The 12495-nt window shown below is 39.0% G+C and overlaps 2 protein-coding genes across 2 annotated transcripts; both read right to left on the reverse strand.

The window, feature by feature from the left end:
- Positions 1-377: 377 nt before the first annotated feature.
- On the reverse strand, positions 378-2320 carry LOC113143309 (ATP-sensitive inward rectifier potassium channel 1-like). The gene is made up of 2 exons (XM_026328860.1): positions 2298-2320; positions 378-1515 (listed from the first exon to the last, which is right to left on the reverse strand). Exons 1-2 carry the CDS (start codon positions 2312-2314, stop codon positions 378-380), a joined length of 1155 nt encoding a protein of 384 aa, XP_026184645.1. The 5' UTR covers positions 2315-2320.
- A 3121-nt stretch (positions 2321-5441) lies between these two features.
- On the reverse strand, positions 5442-10997 carry foxred1 (FAD-dependent oxidoreductase domain containing 1). Its single transcript, XM_026329385.2, has 11 exons — positions 10682-10997; positions 10212-10432; positions 9772-9882; positions 9278-9396; positions 9019-9113; positions 8308-8409; positions 7823-7899; positions 7325-7485; positions 6832-6961; positions 6641-6745; positions 5442-6213 (listed from the first exon to the last, which is right to left on the reverse strand). The coding sequence occupies exons 1-11, from the start codon at positions 10836-10838 to the stop codon at positions 5959-5961; spliced, it is 1533 nt and encodes a 510-aa protein (XP_026185170.1). The 5' UTR covers positions 10839-10997; the 3' UTR covers positions 5442-5958.
- Between the last annotated feature and the right edge of the window lie 1498 nt (positions 10998-12495).

The following is a 12495-nucleotide window of genomic DNA, read 5'->3' on the forward strand; positions in this document are numbered from 1 at the left end:
ACCCCTTTCATTTTCTACACATCAGAACTTCAATCCCTCTGCCTCCAGATCCCACACATTACTTAAGCGAAATCATCAGCCCCAACAGTGCTTGATTGAAACGAACAGCTTAACTCTCCCTCATGTCTGAATTTTTATCCAGAGAGTTTAACAACTTTAAATATTTGTACTGTTTGAGGCAAGAAAAGTCAACGATAATTCAAACATTCACTGAAGGAAGAAGCAAGATCAAATATTTCTTCACTGTTGTGCAGACAGTCTGACTAACAGTGAAACTTTGCCTAAAAGGAAGTGACAACCACATTGCTTTTCAGACTTTATGCCTCACATCACTGTGCTATACCTTCAGTCACAGAACAGGCTGGTTTCACGTTGGCTCACATTCTAGTAATATCCACAGAGCTGTGAATATCAATCACTTGAAACCCCAGGTTGTCGATCCCCATCTTTTGCTGGTTGTGGCTGTTGTGGTTTCTCTGGTCTGCGTCAGTCTCGAAGCAGTGGACGCAGTGTGGTGTGGTGACCCGGACACTTTTGGAGAAGTTTGAGAAATCCACGTGGTACTTCCCAGTCTTTGAGCGGGAAATGATGGGCAGAAAACTATATCCCCACAGGATCTCCTGTGGGATGTATGAGGTTCGGACCTGACAGGAGGAGCTGGTGGACTCCGCTGTCCCATCCAAAAAGACCACCAACTCAAAGTCCTGCTGGGGGAGAGTGTCAGCTGACAGCTCGTAGAATGGACTCGATCTGTTAATCACATGGTAGAGAGTCAGGGGGCAAACAAAAAACAAGTTATCCTTTCCAGCATCAACTACAAAGTCAATGTCCACCTGGTCTAATATGATGGTCTCTCCATCTGGTGTGGTTGTTGTCCTAAGCAGCTTCCCGTAGATCTGGCTGCCAATTAGTAAGGTTTTTCGAAGATTGGCAACTCTGATCAAGAGACAGAGGCTTCCTTTCTTTAAGCAGATGACAGCTGTGTTGCTAAAGGTGACGGTCTTTGCCCTTTTTTTGGGTAAAGAGATCTTGGCTAAGATAACGCCACACATGAAGCAGTTGATAAAGACTCCAATTAGAGACTGGATGATAATTAGAGCCACCGTCCCAGCACAGTGCCCAGTGAGCGCCCTGCCACCATACCCAATGGTGGTCTGGGTCTCTAAGGAGTAGAGGAACGCCGTTGTGAGGCTGTAAACATTGTCTATACACTGGACATGCCCATCTGTACGGTTCTGTCCAGGCAGATCCCCGTTGCGCTTTGCAATCCAGTACCACAGCAGGGAGAAAATGAACCAGCTTCCTGTGAATGAAGCCACAAACAGGAGAAGAACAAAACGCCAGCGAATCTCCACAAAAGTGGTCCAGAAGTCTACCAGATAAGCAAAGTGGTTACTGTATTCAATGTTGCCAAACTCTATGTTGCAACGCCCATCTTTGGTGACCAGGCGGTTTTTGTGAGTTCGGTGTCCAGCTGGCTGGATGTAACCCTGGAGCAGCTGCAACATCCTGGAGCTGAAGGAACAAATACAAGATTACTGCAAGGCCAGAGGATTTAGTTGACAATTGTTGGAAACTATTGAGATGTGGACTAATTGCTTTTGGTCTTTCCATGGAATTTGTTGAGAAGAAGGAAAATATTCAGTACCACCAACCAGCCTTATTCCTAATAAATGTCCACAACAGGATAGGGCAGGTTCAATATAGACACAAAAATGTATGTGTAATTTTAGGATCCTGTTTACATTGTGCAGTATTTTCCATTCTGTGTCATTCATTCATAGCAGCCACTGATTAGACACAAGATCTAGATTTAAGAAACCTAGTTAGAAAAAAATTACATAATAAAAATTATCTTGCAAACAACCTATTTTATATGTTTAAAGTGAACTGAAATGGTTTAATTATTTTATTAATGTTTAAATTGTTTAATTATTTTAGTAATATAAATCGACTAAATCTAATTCTCATTATCTGGGAAAACAGCTTGTGCTATTGTCGTTTTTTCAGGTATTTAATTAGAGTTACCATTGTATTCCTTTATTTTCCTGTACTTTTCTGTTACACAGTTGGCAGTCCACTATTGGATATTTTCTTATATACATCACAGTGGAAAAATTGTAATAGCTGCAAAATAAAAAAAGTAAGATGAAAACAATATTTATTGAAATAAGGAATAGACTTGTCCAGGCTGTTAAAGAAATATATAGTACTTGAAAGCACTCAAAGTTGAATAATTAATCTTTACATCATCATTTCTTTATAAAGAAACAAAGAAAAGTTGTGTTTCAACATACCTGCTAACCGAGACCATGGGTCCAGACTGTGCACTGGATCTCTGCTGGAACTTCAGACTCCTTTCTTTAAACAAGTGGCCATGGAGGTGCTGGAAAGATTTTAATCCACACTGAAATTTCCTAATCCCAGCCACATGCCACCATGTACACTGGCTTCATACAGACAGAGGAGACAGCCAGGGAGCACCCAATGGGCATCAGTTCTCTCTTGGTGACAGGGAAATTCCCTTATAACTCCACTAAAAAGTCACAGCCAGCAACTTCGCCAGCACTGGAGTCATGATTGCTGCAGTTGTTGGCATTGTGCGTTTCTGTGCAGCATGAGGAGGGGAATGTTCTGGGAGCAGTGAAAGCCCTCGGTGCTTTTGTGTGGCAGAAGGTGCATCTATTGAAGGAGCCACCCCCCCCTCCAGTGCAGCACCCATGCTGTTTTTGTTTTCAGCCTGAGAACATTTGGGATTTGCAATGGGCCTCACAAAAGAAAGCCCTCAATTGCATTTCCCCTGGTCCCCCCGCCTTCCCTTGAACCTGCAAGGCTGCCTTACATTTGCATTAAAATGAAGAGCTGCAAGGACACAGTCTCTGCCAGCCATATTCTGCTGGCTGCTGAAGGACCATTTTCATATCCGTAGAACATATTTCCATGATCTTGAATCGATAAGATGCCCCTCAGCAATAGATAGAGATGCCATTACCTGCATGTAAATGATGGCTGAACATGCTGTTCAACTGCAGAGGCAACCCAAGACTCTTTCAGGCTACTACAGTAAACTTAACCATAGCAGAATGATAACATATTGTAGACTCATTAAAATAAAAGCTCAGCACTTTGGGAAATATGCATATTTGCTTTCTTGCCTAGAGTTAGATGAGGAGCAAAGTCTGTACATCAAATATAAAGCTACAGCCTCACTAACATACAAAAGTCCCTCAACAGTAATAATACAAAGTGATTTTAAACAAGTGCTCAGTACACTCATTCATTGTCCTGTTAATATTGTATTTATTGACAAATTATTATGCTTAATCCACTGCACAGCTGCTTAAATGTCTGTTCAAAGTCCCAATTCAATCATTAAAAAGGAATTAACATTTAGATTTTTAAAATTATGTCCACAGCACATTAAGAGAAGTCAAAAGAACCTGATCTGAACTCTGGTGTTTTTCTTTTAATATTTCAGGAGGTCGGTTTTTGTTACAGTGCAAGTAAAGTTAAATTTGGTTGTTACAACCTTGATAGTTTAAGGTTTAAGGAAAGTTTACCTCAAACTCACGAGTGCTGGGAACATGGCCTCTTATATTAATAATAACATTTCATGAATGTGTCAAGTCTATTGCTGAGTATAATTTTGAATATTTTGTGTACTGTAATATACCACTGACTGACATTCATTTGTTTTGTAAAGGGGACTCTTTCACATTTACCTTTGTTCTAGTAGAAGAGATGGTGTGGTTTTGCCAGTGACTGTGTTCTGCAGGTTTCATTCTTTTGTTTTTGGTTTTTGCTGGTGCACTGCATGTTGCTGCAGGAAGTTTCAGATGTGGAGAAGCCTCAACTCACAATGCTTGATCTATGGAGGGGGTGATCATTTATATTTGGCTGCAAGAGAAAAACCACAGCACAGTTTATGTCATTCAAGCACGGCCAACTAAGCAGCGTGTGTAATGAACAGGGTCTCAAATTAGCATTGTGTTATTTCCTCAGGAGTGGCAACAGCTCTTCAAGATATTTTTGAAGAATCTGTAGTTGTGTATTTCCGTTTTATACTACTTTATACTTCTACTACATTACAAAGGGAATTAATTAATCCAGTGCATGTATTTGGCAGGAGTTACCACACCTTTCACAATAGACTCTGTAGTAAAAACACACCTTCTACAATTGTTAGGTTGTTACACAGTTGTTTCACATTCGCATGGACAATTTTTATGCAGACAGATTTTTTTTTTTTGCTGATCTGAAGTAGTTTGTCATGTAGTCACCCTTTTCGGATTCTTGGACAGTTCTCATTTTTTCAGGTCATCACATGGGAGTTATAGAAAGGAATTACTATCTAAGAAAATAAAGTGCTTTCTTTAGTGCTTTAATGTAGCTGATTGTAAGAAATTGGTTGTTAATATTGATACTTAGAGGAGTAAAAGTCTTAATGATAATACATATGCATAAATATTAAAACATGACAGACTTATCAGCAAAGCCTGTCAAAGCTCACACTGGATAAAGGCTGCAGTAGCAGACACCAGACTAATATGCATGCACCTCATTAATCCCACATAGCCTACATGCTGAACTTTGAAAAATCATTAATATTTTAAGAGTACTAGAATCCTGAATTAGGTGTTCTTATTTCTCATGTTCTACAATGTTATTTACCCCATTACATAAGAGTATTGCTACCCATCTTTTATGTTTAACAGCCACATAGAGTATTTTATTAGAGTGTGACATTTTCATATTCCATTTGGAAAGGCAATCTTTTGGATGGATTGAGAATAAAGAAATCACTCTCAGTGTTTTGTTTACTACAGATCAGGCACACAGAGCCTGATGTGTTCTCTCTTCTTAGACTGTTATTAATTTAGACTTGACTTTCAAAATGAAACTTAGCTAATATGAAGTTTGCATTCAATGTGGACTGATGCTCTATGCGGGTTACTTGATCAGTGCAGAAATGGCTCCATCTGGTGCACAATTTCTCACCTTAACCCTCTGATGTACGTGTCCTGTGTATTTTCAGTACTTTAAAATTTATTTATATGGTTTGACTTCACCTTTTTAAAAATGTCAAACAGCCCCACCATCCAAACATAGTATATATTGCTGATTAAATACACATTTTAAATGATTAAACTGTATTCATCTCCATACCATCAAACTAGATATGTACAAAAATAAACTTAAAATTCTTATTTTGACATGGGGTAAAATGCTACTGCAAGACCCACCCACACATGAAAATCTCACAGCTACATGACATTTTTATAACCTAAGAAGTCAACTTATAATTTCTGAAATGGATACACCAAAATTAAAAATGAAAACTTCCACTTGATTAAAATTACTACAGCCTTTCTCTGGTTCCATAACTGAGTACTGGTTTTCTTGTATTAGTACTGCACAGTTCTAATAAAGATGTGCAATGATTAAACAACTTAAATCCATTTTATAGAAAAATGTTCATTATTAATAAAACTTGATTCCATTGACATATAAAAGCACAGAGCAAGAAATATCAACCTGTACTGATTCCAACTTAAACTACAAAACAATTTCATCATGATATCATCATGAATGCACAATTAAAACACAAACTATAAACAGTATCAGAATGTAAAAAGAGTTGTTGGATTATATTGTTGGATTATATTATACTGTAATACAATATGCACTCTGTAAACCACATACACTTAAAAGTGAACGTGAAGTGAGGCTCTGGGTATTTGCTGAAACAACAGATGCTGTATGTTTTCTCGGGAAGACAATCTTGATCACCTGACCTCGCTTGTCTTTTCCTCTGTTGGACTTCATGGTAGCAAAAACACCACATTCCACAACCTCAGTTATTAATTTTGGTGGATCCAGTGTTATTGTTACTAATAGGAAGATTAAAGTTGTAATTTTGCAGCAGCGTATATGGTATGAGTCCAGGTTCCAGCTCCTCTACACGATGTTCCTCTCCAGCATGGGTTCCTGGGCCAGAATTCGTTGGAATCCGAATCCAGTTAAGTCCAGCGTTTTAAAGTTTCCATCCACGATCAGTTCAGCCACAGCACGACCTACAGCGGGTGAATGTTGCAGGCCGTGGCCACTGAAGCCTGTGGCAAAGTACATGTTGTTGATCAGAGGGTGCAGGCCGATGATACCGTTCTGGTCGAAGGTGTTGTAGTCATAGAAACCAGCCCATGCACTGGTTACCTGGGGGCGCAGACAAATGGGAAATGTCATGATCATGTCATATTATTGAGACTGTAATTACAACCAGTCAACGTAGAAAAATTGACACCTCTTAGTGTCACATTGGTGCCACTGGTTTCACTTAATATACTGATCTACAGGTGGAGACAACCCACCAAGATACGCAGCAATATGCCAGGAAAGGCACAAAACAACTGCAAGCAAATAGGAATTAAAGTACTTTAAAAACCCAGCTCTGTAAATGATATGTGAGGAAGGAAATGCATTCAACAAAAATGATCAGAACTAGCTTTTAAGTCTTAAAAATAACAATGCTTGGAAGGATTAAGTGAATTGGATACCATGGCTGTAGGATGATTAACGGGCAAAGAAACAATGAAATTCTCACATATCAGCCAACTGTAGAGCAACATACTGCAATCCTCACCTTTAGGTTCTCAAAAGCAGGAACTCGATAGGCTAACCTTGGCCAAACCCTGTCCTCAAAAAATTGGTGGTCAACCTCTAAATTACTGGTATCTGGCTCCTCTGCCTGAGGACAGACAAATGGAAAAGACATTTTTATCTCATTCTCCTGTGTACAAATAGCCAGGGAAACAGCATAGAGATATAACAGACCTCCTCTGGTGATGCCCCAGTGATGTAGTTTCCTCCTAACCCCTCCCTTCTGAAGTAAACTCCAGAGTAATCAATCAGGAAGGGAGTGTCTAGACCTGGACCATCAGGACAGTGGACTACATACACATACCTGGAAAAGAGTTCAGGGGGGGTCAGTTATACATCCCAAGAGGTAATATCATCAAATTGCTACATACAGTATTTTCTTAATATTGTGTTGAAACCACATTCCCCTTTTGGTGAGTGTGTTGAAAAATGGCCATAATTTTCACACAGTTCATGATATGTGAAGAAAACACCTTCAAGTTATGGCAAACAGTCACTAGAAAGTTTTCCAATTTTCTGGAGTTTAGAATACTAATTAACTGCACTGTATGAAGCCCCGCCAGCCCTTTCAAAGAAAACGTGACATTTTGACAGCACCTTTGTTTGTTTTTTCTTTTCTTCTTTCTTTTTTTTTTTTTTTTACAAGGCCCTTGAGTTAATGACCTACCTTTTCCGAGGCTCAACGGGCAGAGGAATTCCAGTGATAGTGTCTTTCGGACTGGAGCCAAGTCCCAGCATCTCTGTCAGTTTACCAGAAAAGGCTCCTGCTGCATTCACCACAATGGTACAGGACACAGGCTGGTACTCCAGGCTGTTTGGCATCTGCACCTGCTCGACACAACATATTATTATTCTACCATGCACAACATAATACTCTTCCTGTGGGTGGTGTGTCAGTGAAGTAGAATATGCATGGACCTCAGAAATCATAAACGTGTTCAATCAACTGTAGAAATTGTGCTTTAAAAACATCGTACCTGACCTCCAACACTGTTTAAATATTAAGCTAAGAAAACTGTGCTGACATGTTAGTGATCATACAAAATGCTAACTAACCATAACAGGCGTTCAGTAACACTGGATTATACCAGCTAACATTATCAAAACAACTTTGAACATGTCAAAGACATTGGCACTTACACATTCAATGCTCAGTCTCACTTACTTTGACAGATTGTATTCTCCTGAAAGGCATAAGGTCGCCGTCAGTGGTTGTCACCATCTTTACTGTGTAGTTAAAATCTGTGGATGAGAAAGACATGTACTCTTTAGCAGGCAGCAGCAGACAAGTGCAAACAATAAGGCTGCTGCCTATATTAAGGATTTCACACAAATAAACTTTAAAATATATTTTCATTAGGAAAAAAATATATAGACTCTTTTCACACCCTTATGTTTAAATGCCTGCTCCTTTCAGGAGTATTCATGTGATTAACAATACACTTTGTTTGAAACGCTCTGTTTTTACAGAAAACAAAATTTCACACAGCGTTAAAGTATGGTACTTAAAAGGTCCACATGTAGGTTTACTGTAGTTAAATACAGTACAATGATGTACTGCAGTAAAATGCTGTCAGGTCTTAAACTGCACAGTTTGAGTTCTTGTTGAAATACAATGCTGTTTAAGGTGATGGTGATGTCATAGCACACCTGTAACTTCTCCAAAGCACTGAATGACTCCCATTGAGATGGCCTTCCTTCTGAAAGCATTCAGCAGAGTCCAGGGGTCAAACCAGCCCTCGTTCTCCAGACCTGGAAGACACGCCAAATGAAGTTCAAACACGTATTATCAGGCTCATAGTGGTGAGATAATAAAATCACAAAAATCTGTGTACACTAAATGAGCAAATACTGTGTGGCATGCACTTGATTTGACGGACATTAATTTCACATTGGAACATGTCCTCTAGTGAAACATCTGATATAATAATGAGAAAGCAGTCAAGAAGCTGTGATTAGAAGGGAAACTCTGTCTTACTGGAGGTGGACAAAATTGAGAAACAGATTTATGGGATTTAGTAAAGTTTGCTCCAATTTGCTCCAAATCTGACAAAATGCCGTTTCTGGCAAGCAGGTGTAAACATACTGAAGCACAAGTGTGAGTCAAAAGAACCACGATATGACGATATGAAAAAAGAAAGAAACCTAAACAATATTATTACAGTATTACACAAAAAATAGTAAAACATCAAAATTACATTTGCACAGCACTATTTCCAATTATTAAAATGTTACTTCTCCCTGACCTCGTGTGAATATTTGTCACCTGTGTAATACTATCTCAAATTCTATATACCCTGTACTCTAACACATATATAGTAACTAGTTATCTTAATTACACTATGTTTTATTTGCACTAACCATATGAAGCAAGCACCACGTCATCTGTGTTGATCCATGGAAATTTCTCTTTGAGTTGTGTAGGAGAGAGAAGTGACACCTTGGCTCCGGCATTTCTGGAATCACATGATTAGGTCAGTGGTTGATATATCACTTCATCCCTGAAGCATTAGGTTTGCAAATCAAGCTCTCAAAAAGAAAGACTATCTCTTTGCACTTTCCACAGGAGGAACTGATTTTTGACATCACACTTTAATATTGGCTGAAAACAGATTAATACCTTTGGGTATTGTAGTTCTCCTCCATTATGTGAGCAACTTCCTCACTGGCAAGGAAGAGATATCCTGATTGGTTGAACTGCAGGTCCACTGGGTCTTCATTCAACACACTAAGGTGCTCCTGACATGACAAACAAGTGACACTTATTAAACCATGCAGATAATAATTTCTATAATAACAAACTGTGAAAAAAAACAGGTGACATAGTTTTATCATCGTGCCTTCAGTATGCACCCCTGAGTTCTGTAGCAGTGGTGGGACTCTACTGTAAATAACACATCTGTCCTCAGGGTGATGCTAGAGGGATGACCATAGGGTCTTTAAGGAATCAGTTCAATATTTACAAGAAGATACAACTATTTGTTAAATTTAAAGCTACAGCCAACAGTCAGTTACGCTGATTGTTATGGTTTGTCATTCATTGCCAGTGTGCAGTGAGCTGAGAGAAGTTTGAGAGACAAAAGCAAGATCATCCGTCACTTGAGTGTGACCTACATTGATGTTCCTTAGGAAGTCTGCAGAGGCCAGAGAAAGGCAGATGTTCTCAGGGAGGGAGAACTGCTGTCTGATCCCCCCAGCAGACAGCACCGTGGAGGCCTGGGAGTACTGGAGAATCACATGTTGGAGGAAGCGGTTAATAAGGAAACATGGTTTGATTGATGTGATTATTCTATAGGATGCCTTGTAAGATATATGTGTCTTACAAGTGGTCTTTAACTCATTATTCATGTTTAGCCCCTCATAAGTGTGTGAGACCAAATTCTGGGCATTTGATTTGCTTATTGTTGTTTTGCTGTAAAGACTGACTAAATAAGTCTATGAATAAAGCTGCATCCCCAGTTGGCCTGTTTCAAATCGATCCCCTTATCGAAATAGGTGGTGAGTTATGGATAAAAAACATGCACAGCCAGAATTTACATTACAGGAGTCCTCACCATTGGGTCCCTCTCCACCACAACAACTTTCAGCCCTCCTCGCGCTCTCTCCTTCTGCTTCAGCCAGTAGGCAACAGACCATCCGACCACACCGCCACCAATGATCACAATGTCAGCCCTCTCAGGAGCACGGTTCAGGTTGAGGTCATTGGGAGTCCAGCTGCTCCCTGACAGGGCGTCTGCCGCCTTCTTTCTCATGGCAGCTAGCTGGGCCTCCAGATCTAATGCAGAAAAGCAGAAATGTTATTCTTCTTCATCATTATGTTGCAAATGTTGGGTCACACTTTATAACTCATTATATTTTCTGAATGTTCATAGAGCACTCTACACTTCGGCATATATAGTATCGCACAGTTTGATTATACTTGTGGACAAACAAGTCATTAAATAGCTGGGGTATTTCATTGACGTGTTCTTTCATGCCCGCAGAGTTAAGCGGGGAGATCAGGACTTCCTTTGGTGACCCCCACCTTTAAAAAAGTCATTCCGGAGAGGTCTGCCCGTACTCAGGCTTTGACGTAAGGTTACATGTCCGTACAGCCATGTGTGTGGTTCGGTCAGACGTCTGGAGGTAAGTAATCCATGAGTCGTCCGCACCTTCACATGCAGCCTCCGCCACGTTGACATCGCTGCAGCTAACTAGCTAGCTAGTCGGCTCAAATAAAAGTACAGTGTAAACCAAAAAAAAAAAAATAGCAGTGTTAAGAAACCTGAATACCCCGATCAAGAAATAGGTGTAGCCAAAACTCTTGAGTTCAAAGTCAAATAAAAACCGAGTCAAAATTAAAAACAGGCAGTGTGTCACCGGTATTTTGCTATTTATTTCAAAATAAAAGAACCCATTTCTATTGACGTTTTGGATGTAATGTTTGTAGTCCTGTTTGGAGAATGTGGTTCACACAGCAGCACAACACAAATAAAATATCCAATGGTGAAAAGAGTACTCAGATCCTTTAACATGAGTACAATACAATATTATTAAAACACATCCTGTACATGTGAAAGTACAAAATATACAATCAATGACGCATGATTGTGTTTACCACTTTAATGTGGCAGCTGCTAATTAGTAAAGGTAATTTTTAACTACAAACATAACTTAAGCCTACATAGTGCAGGGTAGCTTGTGAATTTACCACAAGAATCAATAAATGATTATGATTATGATTACACTGCATTTTGTATTATTGATTCTGAAAAGTGACTCATAATTAAAACTATTCTGAAATGTAGTGAAGTGTTAAGTAGCAAAACGAAATTTTTATTTATTGCACATTTAAGTTACATTATAAACTGCTTTTACAGTCATATGTACAATATACAGTATAGTGTATATGGCTATTCGTATGAGCCATTATCCGGCCGAAAAGCAGTGACAGAAATGAGTTTTTGGGATATTAGTCAAATTAACTTCTGCAGCTGTCACCTCTTAAATAGCTTCATGAAAAATTATTTTATTTTGAAAACTGGGCAGGGAACCACACATCGTCTTCCTGCAACTTGACGTTGGTGAAAGCAGAGGCAGTGGCTCATCATGTGACAAAAAAAACACGTTCCGTGACTTTCTTCCTTCTCTCTGATCAGAGAGAAGGAAGAAAGTCACGGAACGTGTTTTTTTTTCTATCTCATGCGCCTAAAATGTGTAAGATCGTGGCAAAATAGGTTTGTACACTGAAAAGCATAATTCATCATCCATGCACAATACATGTTGGTAAGCTCTCTGCCCAACGTGACCCGTATACGTCATGACCCCGACTTTATCTGACGTCATGTAAACACATAACCTCAGGAGATCAAGTTTTGATAACAGGGATGTTGAGATTATTTAAATAACATCTGTACAGATGTGAAGCCCTGAAATATTTGACAGATGAAAACTTATGTCTTGTGTTTCTTACCTCAGTCCATTTTATTTTTACTACTGTTTAATATTTTGAATTTATTTATGTAGTTTTCTATTAAATCAAGTTTAGTCAGCTAATGTAGATGGAGGTTGAAGCATAAACACAGATTGTCTATACAATATTTTAATAGGCTACTCTGCCATACAGAACACCATTAAAATAAGATTTACTGCACAGTGGCTACAAGCTGAATAGAGACTCAAGCAAGACTTGTTATATTTTGCTTTAGCTGCAATATCATTGTTTAGAACATCAAAATGGATCATGTACCAGATGTATTTCAACTAAATAAATCAAACATTGATTAAAACATATTAGTTAAAGATACTAACCACATACACATGTTGTTTTCTTTGTACCCTCTGCAGAAGGTATTTTAA

The sequence above is a fragment of the Mastacembelus armatus genome, chromosome 14 (assembly GCF_900324485.2).
Source record: "Mastacembelus armatus chromosome 14, fMasArm1.2, whole genome shotgun sequence".
Lineage (NCBI taxonomy): Eukaryota > Metazoa > Chordata > Actinopteri > Synbranchiformes > Mastacembelidae > Mastacembelus > Mastacembelus armatus.

What these genes read in the sequence shown, in the direction of transcription:
- foxred1 (XM_026329385.2), bottom strand. Translation starts at nt 10,838, where the DNA reads ATGTCAACGTGGCGGAGGCTGCATGTGAAGGTGCGGACGACTCATGGA. An exon ending in CCGGAATGACTTTTTTAAAG is followed by an intron (nt 10,433 to 10,681) that starts GTGGGGGTCACC and finishes TTTCTGCATTAG; the next exon opens with ATCTGGAGGCCCAGCTAGCT. An exon ending in GTGCTTTGGAGAAGTTACAG is followed by an intron (nt 7,900 to 8,307) that starts GTGTGCTATGAC and finishes TCTCATCCACAG; the next exon opens with ATTTTAACTACACAGTAAAG.